Here is a 24,623-nt window from a genome sequence, read left to right as displayed (position 1 = left end):
CCGAGCAATGCTTGCTCCCCAATCTCGGTCCAACAAAGCGGTGATCTACATAGTCGCCCGTACAACGCCTCAAATGGTGCCATCCTAATACTGGCCTGGAAGCTATTATTATAGGCAAACTCCACTAACGACAAATGATCATCTCAGCTCCCATAGAAATCCAATACGCAGGCGCGGAGCATATCTTCCAAAGTCCGTATAGTTTGCTCCGACTGCCCGTCAGTCTGAGGGTGGAAGGCTGTACTGAAAGTCAACTGAGTCCCCATAGCACTCTGCAACGCCTCCCAAAATCGTGAGGTAAATCGAGGATCCCTGTCTGACACAATGCTAGCTGGGACTCCGTGCAGTCTCACCACCTCGTCAATGTATAATGTGGCCAGTCGATGAATAGGATAGGTCTTCTTGACAGGTAGAAAGTACGCTGATTTAGTCAATCGATCGATAATCACCCATATCGAATCGAATCCTCGAATAGATTGTGCCAATCCTGAGACAAAATCCATCGCTATGCGCTCCCATTTCCACTTTGGCACAGATATAGGTCGTAACAATCCCGCGGGCCTCTGGTGCTCAGCTTTGACTTGCTGGCACACTAAACATCGGGATACAAACTCTGCTACGCTCATCTTCATGCCGCTCCACCAATATTGGCGTCGTAAGCCCTGATACATCTTCGTCGCCCCAGGGTGGATAGTATAGGGAGAACGATGAGCTTCCTCTAGGATCATCTGCCTGATATCACTGTCACTCGGCACACAAATCCGCCCACGGAACAATAGCAAGCCATCGTCCCTCTGGCTGTACCCCAATGGATCAAATCTCTCCATATCAGCCATAATAGCGCCAAGCTCCACATCCTGTCGCTGTCGATCACGAATCTGATCCTCAAGATCTGAATGGATACTCATGGCAGCATAATAGAGTGTAGGATTATCTGATGCCACTAAGATAGTAAGATCACTCATTTGCTCCAATAAGAACCACTCATGCACCATCATAGCTGTAGCTGATGCTCCACAACGACTCAACGCATCTGCAACTACATTGGCTTTACCTAGATGATAGAGGATCTCGCAATCATAATCTTTAAGCAACTCTAACCAACGACGTTGTCTCATATTGAGTTCCCTCTGTGAAAAGAGGTACTTAAGGCTCTTGTGATCAGTGTAAATCTGGACTCTCTCACCATAAAGATAATGCCTCCAAATCTTCAAGGCAAACACTACGGCTGCTAACTCCAGATCATGTGTAGGGTAATTCTCTTCGTGCCTCTTCAACTGTCTGGATGCATAAGCATTCACTCGGCCGTCCTGCATCAAAACACATCCCAACCCTGTATACGAGGCATCACTATATACAGTAAATAACTCACCACACCTGGGTATCGTTAGTACTGGCGCCGAAGTCAAACGCCGCTTCAACTCCTGGAAAGACCTCTCACAAGACTCGTCCCAAATAAATCTGACGCCTTTCCTCGTTAACTTCGTCATGGGTGATGCAAGCCGTGCGAAGCCTTCTATGAATCGTCGATAATAACCGGCAAGGCCAAGAAAACTCCGAATCTCCGTCACTGTCATCGGTCTCGGCCAATCCATCACGATTCTAGTCTTTTTTGGGTCTACTGAGATACCCTCACCTGAGACCACGTGTCCCAAGAAAACGACTCGGGTCTGCCAAAACTCACATTTCGAAAACTTGGCATATAACTGCTCCTCTCTGAGCTTCTGCAGAACCACACTCAGATGCGCCTCGTGTGTCTCAGGGCTCGGTGAGTAAATTAGGATGTCATCAATGAAAACTATGACAAAAGAGTCCAAGTATTCCTTGAATACTCTGTTCATCAGATCCATAAATACTGCAGGTGCATTGGTCAGCCCAAATGGCATGACCACAAACTCATAATGGCCATAACGTGTACGAAATGCGGTGTTCGCAATATCCTCATCTCTGACTCGCACCTGATGATAGCCTGACCGCAAATCTATCTTGGAAAACACCGATGCACCTCGCAACTGGTCTAGTAAGTCATCCACACAGGGTAAGGGGTACTTATTCTTAATTGTTACCTGATTAAGCTGCCGGTAGTCTATACACAGTCGCATAGACCCGTCTTTCTTACGCACAAATAATACTGGAGCCCCCCATGGCGATGTGCTCGGTCGAATAAACCCTCTCTCCAAAAGATCTTGTAACTGCACCTTGAGTTCTTTTAATTCATTAGCAGCCATACGGTAAGGAGTCTTGAAAATAGGCTGCGTACCTGGTATCAGATCGACTGCAAAATCAATCTCCCGGTACGGTGGTATTCCCGGCAATTCATCTGGGAACACATCTGGAAAGTCTCGCACCACAGGATAGGCAGCCAACTCTTTCTTCTCCCCAGTTATCACAGTCACAAATGCAAAATAAGCTTCACACCCACGTCGAATAAGTCTCTCGGCGTGCATAACCGATATCATCGGCGTAGTCACCACTGGCTTCACACCCCGGTATGTAACAACTGGTCTCCTCGGATGCTCAAATGAAATTACCTTCCGACGACAATCAACCCGAGCATAGTGCTGTGGGAGCCAATCCATACCCAACAGTAAGTCAAAATCCTGGATCGCCAAAACAACAAGATCCCCCACAAATACATGGTCGTAAATCCCTATCTCGCAATCCCTGACCATCTCACTCCCCAACAACACCGTCCTTCCCGACGTCGAAACAGATAAATCATATGGTAAGGGGTTACACGGGATCAGGATCTTATGCAACAAATGGGGTGCTATGAAAGAGTGGGTAGAACCTGTATCAAATAAAGCACGTATGTCGTGGCCATGAAGAGAAAGTATACCTTGTACCGTATCACTGCCCTCAGCTGCCTCGGCGGCTGTCACCTCAAACGCCTTCCCTTGCATCTGTACCCTCTCTGTGGGCCCTGGGTGCTGTGCTGCTGGTAGGGGTAGTGGTACTCCTGGGCCCGATGCCCTAGGTGTAAACTGTCTCTGAACTGGTCTGGGCCCTACACCTCCCGTTCGTGGCCCTCCAATCTGTGGTGGCTGGGTGCACACGTTCGAACGATAGCCCCTCTGTCCACAACGAAAGCAAATGACATCCTACCCTGTGGCCGATGTAGTTGGTGGGGCTGGTGTAGCCGATCTGGGCCCTTGTGGACAGTCCCTCTTCAAATGTCCCGGTTGACCACAGCGATAACACACGTCCCGACGAACATCCCGGCACTGACCCTGGTGTCTCTGTCCGCACTGCCGGCACTGTGGAAGCCCAAAACTCTTACTGCCCGCATCTCACTTCCTCTTCTTATTACTGCTCCCTGCATTCTTCATGACTGACTGATATGATCGAGCCTCCAATCGGTCTCGCTCCACTGCGTGGGCCCGCTGTACAGCCGTAGGAAAGTCGGGTGCCTCGATACCAGCCATGGCGTGACGAATCTCTGGTCGTAGCCCCCTCTGAAACTTGCTGACTCTGTGAGACTCAGGGGTCACTAACTCTGGAACATAACGAGATAACGCCACAAAATCAGTCTCGTACTATGTGACTGTCTTGCTCCCATGTTGTAAGTCAACAAACTCGAACACCTTCTGTTCTCTGACCCAAACCGGTATATAAGTCTCATTGAACGCCGCGATAAACTGTGCCCATGTCGGGCCCCCATCACCATATCGCTGTCTGGTGGTCTCCCACCATCGCTCGGCGTCTCCTCGCAACAGGAAGGTTCCCAGTCGAACTCTATGGCCTTCTGCACAGCCTATAGATCGTAGATGCTTCTCTACAGCCAGTAGCCAATCCTCGGCCTCTGTCGTGTCGGCGCCTCCACTAAACTCTGGTGGACGTAGGGCCATGAAATCTTTAAGTAATGCGGCACCAGAACTGTCCCATGCTCTCGGAGTACCTGAATGTGACGCTTGGGCCGTAGCGGTCCTACCATCATGATTGCGCTCCTGATGTAACTGAGATGCCGTCAGTACGTCTACAGCCCGTAGAAGACCTGCCAATGTCTCCTGCATGTCCGGAGGCCCTGGCTGTCTCTCATCTCCTGTATATGTCGCCTGTACCTCAGGAGTAGGAACAAGGTGCCCTCTACCTCGCATCGGTGGTCTACCACGACCTCATCCACGGCGTGCGTCCATGAGTCCTACATAACCAAAATCAATTAGAACGCATTTCGAAATTAAGGACACGACCTGACACTCTAACTCTACCTAACAGCCTTGGTGTACAGTTACTTGACCACCAATTGACTCAATGACGCTCTGATACCAACACTGTAAGCACCCCCGCCCGGATATCCCAACTGCCCGGTCTATCCGAACGAGAGCGCCTACATAAGAGAAGAGAAACAAACACAAGACAAAAATACCCTGGCATGCATACATACGAAAAATACAACAGCGGAAGCAAAACAATATACATGCACGCCTACAAGTACCCTGCTGGAACAACAGTCAAGGAGTATATAAAAATATACAGACACCTGTGCCAACGATAAAAGATATAAGGAACAACCGGGCACAGTAAAAAATGAGAGTCAGAACTCTTAACAAAACATCAGAGAAAACGGGGGCAGCTAACTGTACACCCTACCGACACGGCTGACTGCTAGGTAGCGCGGTCCTCGCCCTCAACTTTAGCTTTACCCTTACTTGGAATGATGGAAAGTAAGGTGAGTCACAAGACTCAGCAAGTTTATATGAAAAGAAAGACTGTAAACGAAACAGAAGAGGAGATCACCCCAAATATAAACCCACATGTACACACAAGTCATGTGACGCAACAACGCAACAGTGCCGCATAATAAAACATATACCGGTCCTTGGGGCCACATAAAACACCTGGCACCCAAGTCCCATACCAACCTGCCGCTGCCCTGAAAGGCAACATAAATCACCACAAACATGTGTGCACTATCCCGGGTCGGTACTCTCGTCACCCGTATCCCTGCCGGTACTCCCGACAGCCGAGCCAAAGGCTCCCTCGGAACGGTACTTCCGTCCGAGAACTAATAACTACCAGTAACCATGTAATGCATATAAGAATGCAAGGCGTAATGAGCATCAACGTGATACAAGGCGCCCATACATCCAGGCATCAGGCCATGCTCCGCCCACGTAGTAAATCACACGCGATGCATATGCCCGTGCTGGATGCAATCTGACCAATCTAAAATGCCCGTGATCAAGCATAACCAAATCATGATGATCCCATCATGCAGCCCGAACCCATGTGCATACCAAACCATGCAACAAAAATAAAATAATCAGGCATGCTATAATCACATAACGGTAGAGTAGGTCAGCAGTGCCTGACACCGGTCAACGGTCAGTGACCAGGAGAGACCATCTAACTACCTAAAATAGACCGTACAACAGTCACACCGTCACCGTACAGCTAACCCTTGCCCCCACTGCCCAACCACTCTAGCCAATAAATAATCGAAAATCTAATAATAATACCCGACAGCTAATAACCTAGTCCCGGGTGAGTACAACATCATTCCCATAGGCTTGGGGGTGATACAAACCCTCGTAGGCAACCAACGAATAATACTCTCGAAATCAGGTTAATAAATTAAATTATTAAACACACCGTTTAAATTTCATAATTTATTAACAGCCAAATCCAATAAATGGGAGGTCAAATAAATTGACATCGAAAGAATCGACAATGAGGGTATATAGAACTTGCCTTTCCGGAGATAACCTTAGGCTCAATTTGACCAAACACGATCAAAGTTATACAAACTGCAATATTCCAATTATTGACAAAATTAATAAAATTGGACTCTAAATAAAATTTCAACCGCAGAAAATATTAATTACTAGCTTAGGCACATACCTAGATAATTAAATTCGGGATTAAACGAAATTTAATTTGAATTTAAGCTCCAAATTTCTGAAATTTTCACGCGAGCTCACTGCGGCTTTTCTGTAAAAATTTCTTACTGTTGCTGGGAGAAGAAAACGCCTGAAATCGGGCTCAATTTCGTGCAAAAAGGGGCAAGGGGGCGGCGCCACATGGCAGCGCTGGAGCGGCTGCTGGGGAGGCCACCGCCTCCTTCAAAACGACGTCGTTTTGAAGTCCTTGGGCTGATTTAAAATCCACCTCTCGCGCACGCCTGCCCGCGGACTCGAAGCCGCGTCCACCGCCTGGCCACCTCGCGCGCGACCGCTCGCGCCCGCACGCTTACCTTCACTTATATAGTCGCGCACTAAATTTAAAGAAGACTTTGGCCCCTTTTACGAAATCGCGCCAGCCTCCCTCCCAATTCCAAAAATTACAGAAACACCCACTATACTAATTACAGTAACACCCCAAACTTCTAAAAATCACACAATTGAATTTATTTTAATTTGTTCTTTTTCCAGAAATTCCTAAAATTACAAAATTATATCTTAATTTCTTATTTCCTTAAAATCACCTAATTTACTTTTATTTAACCACCACAAATTATTTTGATATTTCTATTAAATCCAATTACCCCAAAATTAAATTAATAACTATTTACGGGCATTACACTTGATCCATTGTCTTCGTGACTACCATTCGTTGGTCAAAATAAAGAGTTTACTTTATGTTCTTCTTGTTGTTGTTATTGGTTTACTCTTTTGGTTTTGGTTTTGGTTATTGTGTACTAACCTTGTTTTGTAGGTACTTCTGTCCCAACGGTGTATAACTTAAGTATTGAAGTATTTGTATAAGATTTTCCCTATCCTATTTGATCATTTTATTTTTTGTAGAGTCTGAACTACTTGACGACTACATTTTCACTTAAAAATTTTATTGTTGTGTTGTTACGACAACAGTAAACATAATAACAATACTTTTAAATCTTAATCTCATTTAATTATAAATTTTAAATTAATTCTCTTAATAATCATATTTTCTATGCAAATTTCATCGAGGACCCTTTTCAAACCACAAACGAAATTAGTTTTAAAAAGCCTAGACTATTTCACAAAGTCCTTGATTATTTGATTATTTAAAAGGCCTTCAAGACAAAATTCAAGCCTAATGATACTTCGTGATAGATTAAAATAAACTCACCTTTCAAATAATCAAGAATAATCAATTTAAGATGTGACAATTATTACTTTTAAAAAAGATTTAAGGGTTGTGGGACACGTCAACTGCTACCTTTATACACATAAAAACAAGGGTTACACCTCATTATTTCCAACTTACAAGTAAACCTAAGACATGTTGTGATTAAAAAATTAATAATACTAGGACTTTGGTATTTCTCCCAATTTTGTTTAGTCTTGTTAAGTTGAAAAAGCTTCTTTTATCATTTGTTCAAGTTTCGATACAACTGCAAGAATCTTTCCTACTGGCGATCTTTTATTAGTAATTAATTTTATTTTTAAACAAAAAATTATTTTATTAGAAAAAATATTTAAAAATAAAAAATTTAAATAATTGTCATCAAATGCTACTTAGTAAAATTTTATTCATATATATATATATATATATTTTTCACATGTATAACAGACCCTTTCTAGTGTATTAGTCATGGAATGGTGACCTACCTTCTAATTTCTAACTCATGAAATATTGTTGTTAGAAATACAATAAGTAAATTTTGTAGAATGAGAGGTCCAAGTTAGGTAAAGCTAGACAAGGAACTTGATCAATAAGTCGAGAGACAAGTGGCAGGCTGCTATTCGAGGGAGAGTTTGATTCGTTGTCTGGGAGAACTTGTATTTTCTGTTCAAAGAAAATATCAATTGGCTTGAGCCTCTCAAGTGAGTAGTTATTAGGCTTAAACAAACAATACATAGATTGAAACGGGAGATCAATTGTCCGAAAAAGATACTTTGTTATTTGTAAAGTAAATCTACAAGGTAATCTATAGTCAAAAGGCAAGCAAAAATTTATTTCACATAGGCCATATAATGTCTAAGTAGATATAGTCTTCATAGTGTAATGAACAAGCAAATTAAATGTTATAGATTGTTCTCTACATACATAAAGCAGATGTTGTATATTGTAGGTGAGAATGCAAAAAGATAGTGATAGGATAAAAAAAAAACTCGCATAAATAGTAATCTGGTGCTTGTCTCCTAATTTGGCTCTACTTTAATTTGAACTTATCGGGTTACAAATTTTACTTATTTTGTTTTTAGCAATAACAAGTATAGAAAAATTTATGAGACAAAAAATGTTGATAATTTTCATTTATGGATGCATATTTTGTTTAACTTATCTAAAGCAAGGAAAGTGACACTTCATCCATCTACGTTTCAAGCTATGACTAAGTCATTTTGCTTATACCATGTGGTTCTCCGACATGCAAGAAAGCTTCTACTCATTCATGTTTTTTTTTTCACTAATTCTATCATGCTTTAAGTTTTTATGGGTTCGGGTCGGTTCGATTATAACCATTGGCAGGCCGGAACTTCTCTTTTTCATGCAGTCAGAATATGCCACGCAAGCAGTACACCTTTGTTCAGATACACCTGATACACGGAGTGAAAAAGCCCTTACTAACTCTTCAAATATTGTTAGAAGGGAGAGCAGCCTCGGTGCAGAGGGAGTTATCGCAAACGCTGCCAAGACTCCAAAGTCCAAAGCTTTGCTCTCTCTATCAAATGGCGTCGCTGCTGAATACAGTCTCATCCATACGATTATCGAATGCTAAGACCAATCGGCTTCGAACTCCCCCGCCAATTTCTGTCTCGCTCGCTCGTAAGCTCATTCAAATTAGTGAAATTAATCAGTTTCTCTTTCACCTGACACTGCAATCAATTTGTGTGTAAATTATCTACTATTGATATCTGCAATATGTGAGTTTCTTCTTAGGCCGCAGGCTCACAGTCAGAGCAACAGAAACCGACACAAACGAAGGTAGAATCAATTTGCGGTGTTCTTTTAGAATATTTACAAGCTTTGAATCGGGATAGAAGAGGATTAGGTGGTCGTTTGATGATATTTTGGTGGTTGATTTTGAGTGCCAGTTAAAGCTCAGGCACCAAATAAGGCACCTGCGGCAGCTGGTTCGAGCTTTAATCAGATTCTGGGTATCAAAGGAGCCAAGCAAGAGACGGTCAGTTGTGAATGCCTGTTTAATTCTCGAAATTTTTAGTAATTAAAATCTTTTCTTCAGACGTTTATAAGTAGCTGAGAAAGAGCTTAATCATTCATTTGACCCTAAATCTCCCAAAGCGGTCATATAATCCCATGAGTTTGATACAGCTGTATTTTCTTTCTGGTATATTGGAGGGCCCGACATATTCACTTATTTATATACTAAGTATTTAACTTTCCAAAAGAACATAGGAAAAGAGCAAAACTTTTTACACGCTCAAATAGTTCATCTGAGAGAAAGTAAAAAACAAGAGAATTACGTAAATATGTTAGTGGGCATGAATTTATATGTCATTTGAATTTTATAGAAGATTAACGTAAGTTACTTAAAATTTTAAAAATTTAACCGGGCCATAGGAAGCACACCATGTCACAGCTCAGACATTGACAAGGAGGGCACATGGGAAAAGATATATTTATGAATGGATGACTGTTCAAGTAGAGGAAAACATTTCTTTTGTACCCAACAAGTTAATTTTTGTTTATTATATTTACATGTTGTTTTAGAAGTGAGATCAAATTCTCCAATGTCTTACCTCTAGAAGTTTTTTCTGTTTACTAATGGATTGGAAGTTCTAGAGGTTTGGATTTTTATGTGTCTAAGATTCTGAAGGAGCATACAGAATGTACAAATGATGCTTCCATTTTGATTATAATTTTTGGCATCTATTTTAATGGATGCTTGTTCCAAGACTGTCGACCAACATCTTGTGTGTTCCAGAGTCCAGACAAGTAACATGTTTTGGTAGTGTGTTCAATCTGACTAAAATAAAATAATGTAAGTTTATATGGATGCTAAATTTGTATCAGGGATAGTCAACATAAGTAACAAACATAGACACGCATGCTAGGGCTGGTACATGTTTCCTTGTTTCCTACATTGCATTGTATATCAGGTATTCAACTAGTTTATAGAAAAACTGGTGAAAATACTTGGCCTTCAGTCCCTTGGTGTCATTTTGAAGAGCCTCAAGTGGTTAGGTTCATCTTTTGTTATCTCTCTTCCCAACAGCAAAAAGAATCAGGAAGTGATGGGTGGTATTTGCTACAAATATTATTTTGGTAAAGGTTCATTTTACTTTTCCTTCTGCAGGATATATGGAAGATTCGTGTTCAACTAACAAAGCCTGTTACTTGGCCTCCATTGGTTTGGGGAGTGGTTTGTGGAGCAGCTGCTTCTGGTACCCCTCTTCATATATATACTGAGAAAACTTTGGCATAGAATCATACATTTGACAGCTCTTCAGTGCTGGAGCATTTTTTTGAGGCTTTCTCCAGCTGGTTTCCCCTTATAATTTTCATGGTTAATCTCCTGTAGCATTTCCCCTAGGCCTGATCTCTTTATATCATATTTAATCAGCTGTCTTGTCTTGGGTTAAGAATTTCTGAACAATTATTTTAAGTTCTTTGCAAAAGCATTGATGTGAAAGCATCTCTTCTGCTGGGACATCTTGTCATGTACAATATCCTAAGTGCTCTCAGATGGGGGGGGGGGGGGGGGGGGGGTATACACGATTTGCATTCACCCCTTCGATTAGTTCGCATTGCATGCATAACCTTACCTTGCATTGCAGCAAACTTTCTCGTCTAGGTTTTCTTAAGAAATTGATTCAATGAAAATTTCTCATGTCTGTTTATTGACTTCTGATTAGTTTGCTGAACATTGCAGGAAACTTCAACTGGACTTTGGAAGATGTTGCCAAATCAATTGTTTGTATGATGATGTCTGGCCCATGTCTCACTGGCTATACACAGGTTCATACATACCTCATGAGCGTTAAAAATTGGTGCCTGTTCCTGCTAGACTGACTTCTTTCAAATTTTGAATATCTAAAATTTGTGTGTTTTGACCTTTCTAGACACTGAATGATTGGTATGATAGAGAGATTGATGCCATTAATGAACCTTATCGTCCTATTCCATCAGGGGCAATATCTGAGAATGAGGTATTTGTTGCTGTTAACTGATCCGATTCTGTTAAATGCATATGATCATCAAAATTCTTGTCACTTGAATGTCCTTTTTTCTTTTTCCATTTGTTAATATATCTTCTAATATTTTCTGTCAGGTGATAACTCAAATCTGGGTACTGCTTTTAGCGGGCCTTGGGTTGGCTGGTTTATTAGATGTGTGGGTGAGTCTTTTAAATTGTTGGTCCATTCTCCTCCAAAAGAGTATTAGGTTAAATGTCAGATCCTGAATTCTTGTGCTTTGTAGGCAGGGCATAACTTCCCTATAATATTCTACCTAGCTGTGGGAGGATCTTTGTTGTCTTATATTTACTCGGCTCCACCTTTAAAGGTAATTCAATATTCCTTTCATTACATCCTAATGTCTTCAATGATGATGAAGGGAATTAGATTAAACACTGATCATGAGCCTCTTGATATTGCAGCTGAAACAGAACGGATGGATTGGAAATTTTGCTCTAGGAGCAAGCTATATTAGTTTGCCATGGTGTGATATCTTTTCTTCACTGTCTTTAGTGAAATATATTATAACCAGATTCTAAGTCCCATGTTCTGGTTGAAAAGGATAAAAGAAATGATATGCTTAGAAACGACTTCACTTTTGATGCACTGTACCAACTTACTTACATTTGCTTTTCAATATTTTTAAGAACTAGAATTTGGTTTTGTACATCAACCTGCTCAGAGCTCTAGACTAAAAGGAAATTATAAGGGATGGGTTCAATACCCTCCCTATTGGGTTGTCACATGTGCATGATATATCTATTTTGGGGCATGAAAAGAAAAGAAAGCAGGCTCAAATTAGGTTTTCTTTGGTTGGGTTATTATTATGTTTCTTAGCTCTATTACATTGCATGTCATGTTTCAATTGTTCAACTACAGGTGGGCAGGTCAGGCTTTATTTGGAACCCTAACTCCTGATATAATTGTCCTCACACTCTTGTACAGCATAGCCGGGGTATGCATTCCAACGAAGTTTTGGGTGTGATTTTAACACGATATATACCAGTTGATACTTACCAACGTTGCTGCCTGATGTTTCAGTTGGGCATTGCCATTGTAAATGACTTTAAGAGTGTTGAAGGAGACAGAGCACTAGGACTTCAGGTTTGTTCTATTCTCCCAGTTCCTTTTTTCTTTCTTTTTCATGTTTGCAAGTAAATTAGCATGTCCGTGGAGATTTTTCGTAACTTGTGGATGGAGGTGTTGTTTGAGCAGTCACTTCCTGTGGCTTTTGGTCCTGAGGCTGCTAAGTGGATTTGCGTTGGTGCCATTGACGTTACTCAGATATCTGTGGCCGGTATGTCAAAATTCATCTCTGTGTGTGCGCACGCGCGCTAAGAAATGTCATCTCCATTAAGTAACTGTTCTTGTTACTTACCGTTAATGTTGTTGCTAAAACTTTTTTCTTTACTACCAACTGGCCGGTATTGTATAAAATGCAAACTTTGCAGATGCAAATCTATGGATTAAAGACCCTAATATCATATTATATTATCTCAGGAGAAATTCTATAGTATAGTAATTTTGTAGAAGTTGGCTTGCTAGTTGGCATTTAGATTGTATCAGGATGGATGGATCTGAACGTAATTTGAGGTCAACTTCCACTACGGTCTAAGAGGTTTGCTCTTACTTATAGCAGGCAAGATGATGAAAATCGAACGAAGGATAAATAGGTGAACTTGACTAAAATCTACTGCCCAGTATCCAACATGCTACTGATGTCGTCCTTAACTTGCCGTTTCAAATGCATCCTAGTCTATCTGACGAATCTGCCCACGGCAATGTTGAAATAAAAAAGCAGTAACAACATATTAAAATTTTATCACGATGTGGAGTTCACTACATGAATTTTACCCCACAATTTTAGCTCTCCGGAATCCATTTTTACCATCAATTCAATGAGTTGTTCCTTGAATACTATGATTAACCAAGACAATAGAAAGAAAGACCTAACCAGGTGGACCAAAATGGCCCATGTTACTAAAGCTGCATCTCCTGTCACTTGTTATGTGGAAATAGGAGGAACTTTCGTTTTTAAGGCTTTTCTGATCATTTTGGCATAGATGAGGTGGGTATTAAATAGGTTTGTTATTCTTTTGATCGAGGGTTGATGCCTCCGTCGTGCTCAATCAGCAACCACTTCACCCTCATTCTCACCCCTAAAAAAAGAAAAAGAGAAAACTTGAGGATACAAAAGGTCTTGTGGGAGCTGGTGTTTAAGTTTTTGCCTGCAATATCACGCTTTTTTCTGTCCATGATTCTCACCATCCAATATTTTGGTTATCATCTCTTATTGCAGGTTATCTTCTCGGGGCTGGTAAACCATATTATGCCTTGGCTCTCACTGGTTTAATACTTCCACAAGTCTTTTTCCAGGTAAATCAAATGACATTTTTGATGAACTAAAGGCTGGCTTGCAAGTTTCACGTTTTGTCAAAGTTATGCTGAAAATAACCGAGCTCTTTAAAGTTGAAAAACTCGTGCAATTTCCTTGCATCTTGGTTTTAATAACGTTATGTGCTTTGCAGTTCAAGTACTTCCTCAAGGACCCAGTCAAATATGATGTCAAATATCAGGTACGTCTTATTCTTGAATGGTCCTGCTTCAAGTATTGAAACATTATACGAAATCAACTCTTAACAGGGGTTTTTTGATGGGGATTTGAACTGTTTCGATGGTTCTAATCTCAGGCTAGTGCCCAACCATTCCTTATACTGGGCCTTTTGGTGACTGCTCTAGCAACCAGCCATTGATGTTGGAATGGGTTTAGCATGTAGCCTAGTAGCATACAACCAAAATGTGGAACTGGAAAAGCGCAGAAGTAATCAGTAGGGCACAATGGCCTACCAGTGGGATGAAGATTCCTTCCTTTCTCTTTCCTTCCATTTTCATTTCATGGGCTTATCAAAAGTTAAGTCTAGGCAGGTCGCTTGGTTTTCTTCGGTTCACTTTTCTTCTTTGGCCTTTGCCTATTTTCGTTCTCCCAGACTACAGTAGCTAGAAGACGATTATTATTGTACCATTGTGTATTAATCTGTGTGATCGATGCTTTGGTAAGAACTGAAAAGCTGCGTAACCCAATACAGCAAAAGCTATTCTTTCCACTAAACAGAGAGGCGCCCTAGAGAACGGGCCAAAGCCCAAAGGCAAACATCATCATCTTCTAAGGCTATGAAGTACTAACATTTCTACAAACTGCAAAACACAGCAAAACTATCCAACATCTACGAGCTCCCTGTTCGGAACTTGGTCTCATCAATCTCGATTACCCCCTCCGCCGCCCGCTCACCGCCGGACTTGTCTTTGGTGCTCAGGCCGCCCTTCTTGCCCATCTCCTTGTAGCCTTCAGTTCCTATCTGCTCTTTTCTGGCCTCGCCTCCACGGTGGCCCATCTCCTGATAGCCTTCGGTTCCTAGCTGCTCTTTCCTCGCCTCCCCGCCGCGGTGGCCCAGCTCCTGGTATCCCTCTGTGCCCAGCTGCTCTTTTCTCGCCTCCCCGCCGCGGTGGCCCAGCTCCTGATAACCTTCAGTTCCCAGCTGCTCCTTCCTGGCCTGCCCTCCTCGGCTCCTCCCTTTTATCCATTTTGCCAAGTCAAACAAAAGGTGAGAACCCGAGTCACTACCCTTCGGATATTAAACATTAGATAGAGATTACAAAGAGGGAGAAACGAGTACCTTCAGCAAGATGCTCCTGCGCTTGGAGGCTCTTGCCGCCTTTGCCGCCAGGGACGACGGTCTCACCCTGTCTGGCCTTGGCGTCAAGTTCAGCTCGGTCCTGTCCAGAAGCCATTACTACTTGGCGGACTCTAGTTTCTCCCGTGGTGACGCCTCTGAGGCTCTGAAGGGAATAGCAAAACGCAACGGTATAGCCAGCTCTTGATTCCTATGATCCTGGAAGAACCACCGTACAACCCTTCTGGCGAACCCCAAGTATCTGTGCTACGTGAAGCAGTAATGTAAGCAACGATTATATATATTGGAATCGGTGTGGAGATGCATCTAGAAGGTGGGTTGGACACTTGGCAGTGGTGCAGCAAAGGATGCATTGTCTTTTGACAGAGAGATGCTTAGTCAGCCGGAGCAGTCACACTTGTCTTCTCTTCATCTCTTACACTTGCACTTGGCCGTCACACGTTAACAGAGGATTAAAGAAACATAAATAACGAGAATGTTTCTACAAACATAATTTTTATATGATTTCTTTGATGAAAGAAGTAAAATTTTATTGCACTAGCTTATGAAATAAGAATATAATTCTTAAATTGTAGTAATCTTACTGGTTTTTTTGGTTCTCTTGGCACCTGTCTTTCTGGGTGAGTCAAATTGCAATCGCTCCACATTCCATTGGTCAAATTGTTTTTTCGCTTTTCGCTCTAATTAAAATGTATAATTGATTTAAAAATATAATTAAACTAATAAAAAAATGAATAATCATAAAAAAAAAAAAAAAAACCGTAAAAGTAGAGAATTGGGTGATTGAAAGGTAGAGTTTGAGTGAAGATCGAAACACTGAATCCCTTGGTGTGTCTAGGGAATGGCTAACGTGGCAACCATTATCTTTTTGCTTTAGAGTTTGGATTGGGTAACTTCAACCCAAGGCATATATAATAGCCCATGTACCACGAAAGAAGTACATAATAACAGTCTATATTATAGCAGACCAGCATAATTTAGTTAGATATAATTCTTATTTAATTTTAATTAAAATGACAATTTGATCTTAGAATATGGGTTCTAGTCCTAGATCCAATCTCGTGTTATAAAGCTAATCGAGGATGGTTTGGGATCAAACGCTAAAATTTGTCTTGATGGTAGTAGTACTAATAAGGAATAACAACAAATATGCGAGTCATAATTTTAGTTTTCGACGTTCAGGATAATAAGAAATATCAACAAATAATATTTAGATAATAAGATGAATTAAATAGGTCTATTTTCATACTCAGTGTCTTGTTTCTTATATAAGCTGTAAAATAATATACTCTATGCTATCTCTAAAATTTTTAAACTCAACGATTGCATGTTGATGGGGAATTTTTAGAAGATAAATTAGGATAGAAGCAAATCTTTCCAATCAGTTTCAAATTGTCTAGGACTCAAATTCGGAAGTCAAATCTGTTGACTTATCTTTTAAAATTAAGTAGGACAAATAAGCTATAAAATGGGCTATGTTCATGTCCATATTGTGTTGAATATGGATATAGCGACCAACACAGTTTCGGGCACATTCGACATGATTTTATTACAAAAATTTTAGAATACATGTGTCTGACATTCTAAATAGGTGTATCGAACAATTATAGAGATGGTGTGGTTTAAAAAATAAAATTACAAAAAGTTAGGAAATTTTAAAAGAAGTTTGTATTCTATATTATTGTACAAATTTAATGATGAATTCTTTTATAATTATTTAAATTCTTTGTATAATTGTGAAAATTTTAAATTTATGAATTATATTTTCTTACAACTATATAGAAATAATAACCAGAATTGTGGGAAGAAGTCGATTTTCCCACGTTTCTTTTAAACAGCTCCGGGCACCTAACAAAGTCGCTGTATTAGATTTAGGGTCAAATATAGAAGGCATGGCAAAATTGAAAAACCAAAGCAAGCCACCACAGCGTCACTTTTCTCACGTAACGAAACACGAGGCCCGTGGATTTTAAGGTCCCATCTTACGGATTCATTGCACAATAATTATATAATAATATTTATGTTGTTGTCAAAAAATACAATACGTAGTTTGTATCAGAATAGCTCAAATTAAAAGTAGAACCAAACAGAGAGTAAGATTGGGTGGGTGGAGTTTATTGTTGTCCGAAAAAACTGACGCTTTTGTTTGGGAGAGTGTCAAGCTTTAAGAAATAGCTTGAGGAATGCAGTGGGAGAAGTTTACTATTCAGGTGAAGTTTCTGCTAAGTAGCCGCTCGTCGGAGGGCATGCAAGAATCTCTTATCCCTTAGAATTTCCATATTTAACTCAGATATTTGTATGATATTGTTAGAACTCCAATATCAAATATTTGCATGATGTTGTGACAATGCATGTAAAATGTGTAGTTTTAAATTATTTGGAAGAAGAGAAGCACGTTTTTATGGGAGAATAAGTATATTGACAAGTTTTTTAAAGTTGAAAGGTTAAAGAAAAAGTTTTAAAAATTGAAAGGTCGAGAGTATTTATACCCCTCTAAAGTCAATGACAGGAACACATGACATGCATGCATTGTTGTTGCACGATATTATCTTAGGATTAAGTACATAATAAGTCTGATGAGAAATTTTCTAGATGATCAATAGTTATTCGGGAGAATGAGTGTTATTGTGAGGCGAGTTCTCTTATATGAGATAAGGTAAGACAAAGTAGTTTATGTTGTGTAAAGTACTTTTCGAAAGTTTTATTGTTCGAAAAGACTTCTTCTGCGAGTACATTTTTTTTTGAGAAAATATTTAGTTTTTATCAAAAGACAAACTATAACAATGACAATAATTTATAATTTAAAAAATATTAAACATGTGTTTGATAAAGGGAGATAATTAATTGAGTTCTAATTGATAGAAAAGAATTGAAGAAATTAGGAAGATAAAATAAATAAAATGGAAGAAACTCCAATATTATGAAGGTAGATAATGGCACATGGTTATACTTATACGTAGACATTTAATATTAAGGATCAGATATTTATTGATTAACAAATATTTAACTGTTAATATTAAATATTATATAAAATATCAAAATTAAACATTTTGGGTGCCTGCCTAAAGTATGCAATAGTCATGTTCAGTAATTTCGCGTCGGCCGTACAGGGAATCTGATTTCCAGCTTGGAGCTGCCATTTCTGAGGCCCAGCCGCCTGCGCTTCCAAATTAAAATGCCCTCTTAAAGCTCCGAATTCAGCTGAAGAAGAAGAAGAAGAAGAAGGGGAAAAGCAAAGCCTCCAGATCCCCAACGACGCCGTGTCCGGTCTCTCCTTCTTCTTCTTCGTCGAAGCCCTAGCAGCTCAATCAATGGCCATTGCCAAGCAGAATGGGAAAACGAACGAGAAAAAATCAATCCCTCCATACATGAGGGCTATCTCTGGCTCGATCGGGGGCGTCATGGAGGCATGCTGTCTACAGCCCATCGACGTTATCAAGACCCGCTTGCAGCTCGATCGGACAGGCTCTTACAAGGGAATTATCCACTGCGGCGCCACTGTTTATCGCACAGAGGGCGTGCGAGCCCTGTGGAAGGGCTTGACCCCCTTCGCCACCCACTTGACTCTCAAGTATGCGCTTCGGATGGGGTCCAATGCGATGCTTCAGTCCGCCTTCAAAGACTCGCGGACGGGCAATCTCAGCCACCAAGGCAGGCTTCTCGCCGGCTTCGGCGCCGGCGTGCTTGAAGCTCTCGTTATCGTCACACCTTTTGAGGTTGGCCATGTGATCTTTTATCGGAATTAGCTTAAAAAATTAAGATATGCTTGCTTCAATTTTAAGTAACAGCATACCTATTTCTTTTAATTATACAGATTGGAGAATACCCACTTGATTCAGTACCAATTGTTTCTTTTTCCTGAATTTCCTGATATAATCAACTAGATATGGTCATCTTGACGGGTGTTACACTTCCTCATTTGTAAATTAGAGTTGATTTATTGCTTTTCATTTGATGGGTTCCTGGGAGCTAATGTTAGTTGTGTGTTGTTTCGACGGTTAGAATTATGTTCTTTTTTTGTAGCAAGAAATGATCCTCAATTAAACTAAATAATATTTAAATCAGTTGTGGGCCGTTAGAAATATGACTCTTTTTACTAATAAGAAATGACTGTTTGACTAATTACAAGGTGCACTCTCTTAAACTAAATAATTTGATGAGCAACCTTATCATTGTTGCCAAGGTGCACTCTCTAAAACTAACAAGCAAAAGAAGAAAAAAATTGGGAGAGAGATAAAAGCAGTTTATATTGGTATGTGTTTTCTGGGTCTACAATTAGGTACTGCTTCTTCTCTATATGTTGGGCACCTTCTTGAAAGCCCACATCCATTAAGCCACCACAATCATGACTTGCTTAGCTTTCATTTAAAGACCTTTCTACTATGAAATGTCCCACTATCTCTTCATTTGAGAACAAGCATTCTTCTCTCTTTTAAATAAGAATCTTTTGGGGGAAAGAGCAATGTGACTGTACCTGGGTCTGTAAATACCTCCCACAGGTCTCGCCTATCAATAGCTAAGAGCTTGCATGAACATAAAGGACTTACTGGTCTTTTGTTAGAAGCACATGTCTTAACTCTACCTCTGTTGCATGATGTCAACACTGGTTCTTTGGGCAAAAAGTTGCACTGATCCGATTCAGATCTTACTGAAATCCCAGTCCTCTGGTACAGGCCTAGCAGAAATATTTCGTGCTTTCATTTATGGAGGAAAATTTATATTGTCTGTTTTGAATATTTATGCCCAGTGTTGCAGTTCTGCACTCCTCAAACGTTGGCTTTCTTAGAAAAAAAAGATCCCAGAACTTGTAAGGGCGAAGTAGGCTGCTTTTATGTGCCCTATTTTCACTTTGTATACTGGAACACAAGAAAAGATGGTAGGATATTCGTTTCAGAAGTTTCAGGTGAAAATTTGCAGTCATAATTTCATGTGAAGCTCTAGCAAATTTAGTTTGTGGACATAGTTTCCTTGCAATTTATCAACAAGGTACACCGGTCACTTAGAGCATGCAATTAATCCCCTGGCAAATGCATGCACCAGATAATAGCAGGGATAATTAAGGGTAGCATCAGGACTCTACTAGGTTATTGTCCGTGTCATTTATCCCTTGGAATTCATATGCAGTAAGTTGTAACAGATTCTTGGTCTATTGAATGGATCCATGGAGGCTTTGCAAGTAAACTTGGTGGCATCTTCTGTTACATGATGTATTGATGTTTATAAGATCTTTTTCTCCTGTTAACTTTTAGCTCGCAAAATCTTTTGCTAGTAGTTTTGGCTTCAAAGTTTTCTTGCTTTGGTACAGTCTAAACTGTCCAACTTCAAGCCTATTTAAGTTGGAAATATTTCAATTAGTTTGAAAAAAGACGCATGTTATCCTAAGGGAAAAAAGTATGGACACGTGACATGGATGTAACATGACATGAGATGCTGCCATTTTCAAAAAGATCAGGATCCTACATGTTAGAGACATAACAACAATTAAATTTTATTTTCCTATGTAAACATGAGAAAACAAGCCTGTTTTCTTTTCTTTATAGGTTAAAACACACTTGTGTTGTGATACAATTAGTAAAATATCACTTTCAGTATTATAGGGAAAAAAAAATCCGTATGGGAGTTATGAAAATGTTTCACAATAATAGGAGTTTGTAGGTGTCAATTCAGAATTCTCATATGGTTACTGGCTTCTAAGTTCAAATTTACATTGTGTTTTGTGAGTGTATTAAGTGATCCATTTGCATGTAGCTCTTTTCACTTCTGCCATTTCATTTTGTATGACTTGTGTTATTTGCTGTATTCTTGTATCCTGACTGTTAAATAACCAAATTTCGGGTGCTAAAACTTTTGTTTAGGATCCATTTGCTTGTAGCTAATTTTTAGCTGCTTCACGAATGGCTTAGGGTTTTGTTTCCAAACTATAGGTATTAGAACCTTGCTCACATTTATTAAGGAGAGTACTGTTGTTGTTATCGTTATTTTGTGCGCGTGTGTTGGGGGGGGGGGGGGGGGGTGTGCCGGTAAAAAATTTTCCTTCAGCTTATTGCTTGGTGTATCAAGTTAGTCACATACCGTAGCTTTTGCATAGGTTAAGAATTCTTTGGAGGCTTTCATATCATGTACAACTATTGTGAATTTATATAACTGAAATTGGTTATCTTTGCTTGCTGCAGGTGGTAAAAATAAGACTGCAGCAACAGAGAGGATTGAGTCCTGAGCTATTGAAGTACAAGGGGCCTGTACACTGCGCTCGTATGATCATCCGCGAAGAAGGCTTCCTTGGACTATGGGCTGGGGCTGCCCCTACCGTCATGCGCAATGGAACAAACCAAGCTGCGATGTTCACAGCTAAGAATGCTTTCGACAGGGTCTTATGGAAGAAACAAGAAGGCGATGGAAAAGTCCTCCAACCATGGCAGTCTATGATGTCGGGGTTTCTTGCTGGAACAGCAGGTCCCGTGTGCACCGGCCCTTTTGATGTGGTAAAAACAAGGTTGATGGCCCAGAGCAAATCGGGAGGCGAACTGAGGTACAAAGGCATGGTCCACTGCATTGTGACAATATACAGAGAGGAAGGGCTTCGTGCTTTGTGGAAGGGGCTGCTGCCTCGGCTCATGAGGATTCCGCCAGGGCAGGCCATCATGTGGGCGGTGGCTGACCAAGTTACTGGCTTGTATGAGAGAAAATACATACACAATGCAGCCTTGTAGGTAGATTTAGGGTCTTCTATTTAATGCTAGATCTAGTTTCATTGAGTAGAAGTTACATGCAACTCAGCTGAATACATAGGTAGTGGACCTACATTCCCTCGGCCTGTTGCATGGTGATTCATTTTCTTTGTTCCTGCCTGGTGCAACCCTAGTAGAGATTTGAGTTTTGTTATTGGAGAGATGCTAAACCAACTTAGAGATTCTATTTGCCATTTCATTCATTATGATGAAATTTCATAATTTATAAGGGTGTGCAAAATTTCAGTTTAACCGAAATAATTGAACTGAACTGAACCGATCGAGATTGTCGGTTTGGTGTTTGCTAGGGCTGGTTTGGTTCGGTTTTAAAATTTGGCATTATCAGTTTGGTTTTCTTGTTAAAAAAAACTAAAATAATTGAGAACTAATAGAAATTGCCAAATGATATCGTTTTTTACCCGAAATGAAAAAGGAAAGAAGAAGAATTGAACCAATTCTTTCGCATTTCTTTTTGCCTTCGGCACTTTCTCTGCAATTGCAAGACTACAATCCCTAATTTGAGTATCATGTCGTCGTCTCTAATCAATCCTGACCCTTCATTTCTCCCTCTAATGTTGATGATGGCCAACTTTGTCCCCATTACTACCAACATCTCTCTTTTCCTTTGACTGTTTTCTTTCATCACAAGCCACTAGCTCCATCGCACCACTATGCTCGCTTATCGACACAACCTCGACAATCACCATCGCCTCAAACGTTGCCTCTGTCTCCTTCAATGATTTGTGGCATTTGGGCTTTGGCCTTTTAGGTAAGGTTTTCGATGACTTTTTTAGTTTTTCGATATACACACATATATACATGAATGGGATAAATATTCTAGAGATTAAAACCTATATTTACTAAAATCCTATCATTAAATCCTTTTGATTTATGGGTATATGAATTGTGAAAACAACGTTAATTTGATAGTTTGTTTTGATCATCAGAATATAGCATGGATGGTGGCCAGTGACATTTTTTTCAAAAAATACAAGTTTTGACAAAAATTTAATTTTAGATCTACAAAAAATAAATCCTTTGATTAAACTCATTTTTTGATATATGAACCACTGTGGTTGAAGAAATCCAATAACTGGTTTCGATCATTAGAATCGTAGGCCAGTGACAACAGTAATACTGAAAATTATTTCAATTTTTTTTTGTTGATTTTTTCAATTTTTGGTTTGTTCGATATTTTGATTTTTTGGGTTTGTTTGATCGGTTCGGTTCTATTTTTTACATAGCTTCAATGTATCACCCCTAATAATTTGTCATTGACACATATGTTGGATTTTATAAATATTTTATTAAATTAATATAAATTTTAGATTTTTGGCCTATTAAGTTAAAAGATCAACTTTTATCTTCAAAAGTGAATAGAAAATGGGAAACTGATTTTTTTTTTATTAAGATCAAATTAAACTGAAACTGAATTTACTCAAAAAAATTGAACCAAATTAACAAATTATAAAAAAAATATTTATTATATATTAAATATTTATCTTATTTTAAAGTACTGTTATCAATTTCTTAATATTGTGATTGTAAGAATAATTTAAAAAAAGACAAGACCAATATCAATCCCTTGAGTTATATATTTATTTCTCTTAAAAAAAAAATTAAGGTCAGACGAAACCTAAATGCATGGATTAGCAAAGGTTGGGGTAAGTATTTGGTCGATTTGACTATTGAATCAATCGAATTGTTCAAATTTAATAGATTAAACTTATTCCAAAAATTTAACTTAATCGATCAGAAAAATAAAAAACTAAGAAAAGCCAAAAAAAACGATGTCATTTTTTACATTTTGATTGGTTTGATTATTATAATTTTTTTTTTAATATGGAGATCGAATCGAACCAAAAAAACATAAACACTCAAACTTCGAAACTAAACCAAAATTGGCAATTTCAACTAGTTCAATTTGGTTTAACCGAAATATTGTTCACCCTAGCAAATGCCGGTTGTTGGTTAAAAATATATGGAAAATACAAAAATTGCTAATATCATAATTTTAGAATTTGTGTGGGAACTCGTTGACATGAAAGTTTGAATCCTAATTTGTATAAAAAGTTATCGCAGCCTTGATGGAATAACAGGCACTGGTTTGGTTGTTATTCTGTTTTTGGTGTTATCCTCTATGAATGTCTTAGGATATATTTAATAGTATGAAAAATATATAAAAAATATCACATCTAATAAATTAAATTTTATTTTTGGTATTTGACACATTATGTTTTTCATTGAATTAAATTCCATAGTACAACTATTAAAGCATATTTTCTATGAAAAATTTCATTTAAGAGGAGATAATTTTTATTTTTCACACAAGTTAAAAAATATTTTCATTTTCATCTAAATGCTATCAAACACACCCTTATTAAAACATGCAATGTGAGTTGGCCAAAACCTTTCCCAAAATGGTATTACAATGGCATACTCAAAGATTATGGAAGAACAAATATTGAAAAGAAATATGCCAAGATTAAGAGACATTCAATCACATTCACACCCTTGTCAAGGGTTTTGCCCTTTTTGTTATCAGAATCTTAATCATGTAATTGGTGGGTGACACATATCTCCCCCATAACCTTTAGTATAGTTTTTTTTTTTTTTTTTTTTTAAAATAGGTATTTGATGTGTCCTAAACAAAAATTAAATAAAAGGCCAAAAACACTTGACCAAAATAACTTTTTGAATTAAAAAAGCATAATTTTCTTTGAATCGGGTAGCCTCGAACAAAGCATAAATAAGATAACTCCGACATCTCAAAATTCCTCCGAGAGTTTTACGAAAAAAATAAACATTATCTATAAAAATACTAATTATAGCGAATCTTGAAATATTAAAATAAATATTATTTTAAAAAATATTAATTTTAGAGAATTTGGTAAAGTTCTATATTTTTTGATAAATAAAGGAGCTTTTATTCCAGAAGGAGTACGTGTCTGATATTGATTTCAGTACGATTTTTAAATTTTCAATGTTTTCACTATTTGATTTAAATATTAAAGTATTTGCATGGAGATTTTTCTATACCTTTTAATTATTTTTTTCTTTGTAGAATGTAACTTGACAAGGATATTTCAACTCAATAAATACATTGTTGTGTTTGGATAACAACAATATTTAACTAAAAT

At 38.9% G+C, this 24,623-nt stretch overlaps 3 protein-coding genes across 4 annotated transcripts; 2 read left to right on the top strand and 1 right to left on the bottom strand.

The window, feature by feature from the left end:
* The first annotated feature begins 8,494 nt into the window (after positions 1-8,494).
* On the top strand, positions 8,495-14,082 carry LOC127790822 (chlorophyll synthase, chloroplastic). Of its 2 annotated transcripts, none has more exons than XM_052320518.1 (15): positions 8,495-8,691; positions 8,806-8,850; positions 8,961-9,049; positions 10,184-10,271; positions 10,760-10,845; positions 10,950-11,036; positions 11,159-11,224; positions 11,308-11,391; positions 11,486-11,547; positions 11,943-12,018; positions 12,105-12,167; positions 12,279-12,360; positions 13,363-13,439; positions 13,592-13,639; positions 13,707-14,082. In XM_052320518.1, the coding sequence occupies exons 1-15, from the start codon at positions 8,595-8,597 to the stop codon at positions 13,791-13,793; spliced, it is 1,137 nt and encodes a 378-aa protein (XP_052176478.1). In that variant the 5' UTR covers positions 8,495-8,594; the 3' UTR covers positions 13,794-14,082. The 2 variants fall into 2 exon arrangements, with proteins under 2 accessions (XP_052176478.1, XP_052176479.1); XM_052320519.1 differs by having other exon boundaries at positions 8,497-8,691; positions 13,754-14,082.
* A 66-nt stretch (positions 14,083-14,148) lies between these two features.
* On the bottom strand, positions 14,149-14,999 carry LOC127790823 (em-like protein GEA1). The gene is made up of 2 exons (XM_052320520.1): positions 14,738-14,999; positions 14,149-14,634 (listed from the first exon to the last, which is right to left on the bottom strand). Exons 1-2 carry the CDS (start codon positions 14,850-14,852, stop codon positions 14,288-14,290), a joined length of 462 nt encoding a protein of 153 aa, XP_052176480.1. The 5' UTR covers positions 14,853-14,999; the 3' UTR covers positions 14,149-14,287.
* Positions 15,000-17,841: 2,842 nt separating this feature from the next.
* On the top strand, positions 17,842-21,790 carry LOC127789561 (mitochondrial succinate-fumarate transporter 1). The gene is made up of 2 exons (XM_052318478.1): positions 17,842-18,471; positions 20,929-21,790. The coding sequence occupies exons 1-2, from the start codon at positions 18,067-18,069 to the stop codon at positions 21,463-21,465; spliced, it is 942 nt and encodes a 313-aa protein (XP_052174438.1). The 5' UTR covers positions 17,842-18,066; the 3' UTR covers positions 21,466-21,790.
* The last annotated feature ends 2,833 nt before the right edge of the window (positions 21,791-24,623 follow it).

Source organism: Diospyros lotus, chromosome 14, assembly GCF_014633365.1.
Source record: "Diospyros lotus cultivar Yz01 chromosome 14, ASM1463336v1, whole genome shotgun sequence".
NCBI classification, from domain to species: domain Eukaryota; kingdom Viridiplantae; phylum Streptophyta; class Magnoliopsida; order Ericales; family Ebenaceae; genus Diospyros; species Diospyros lotus.
This window is presented reverse-complemented; position numbering and strand designations above follow the sequence as displayed.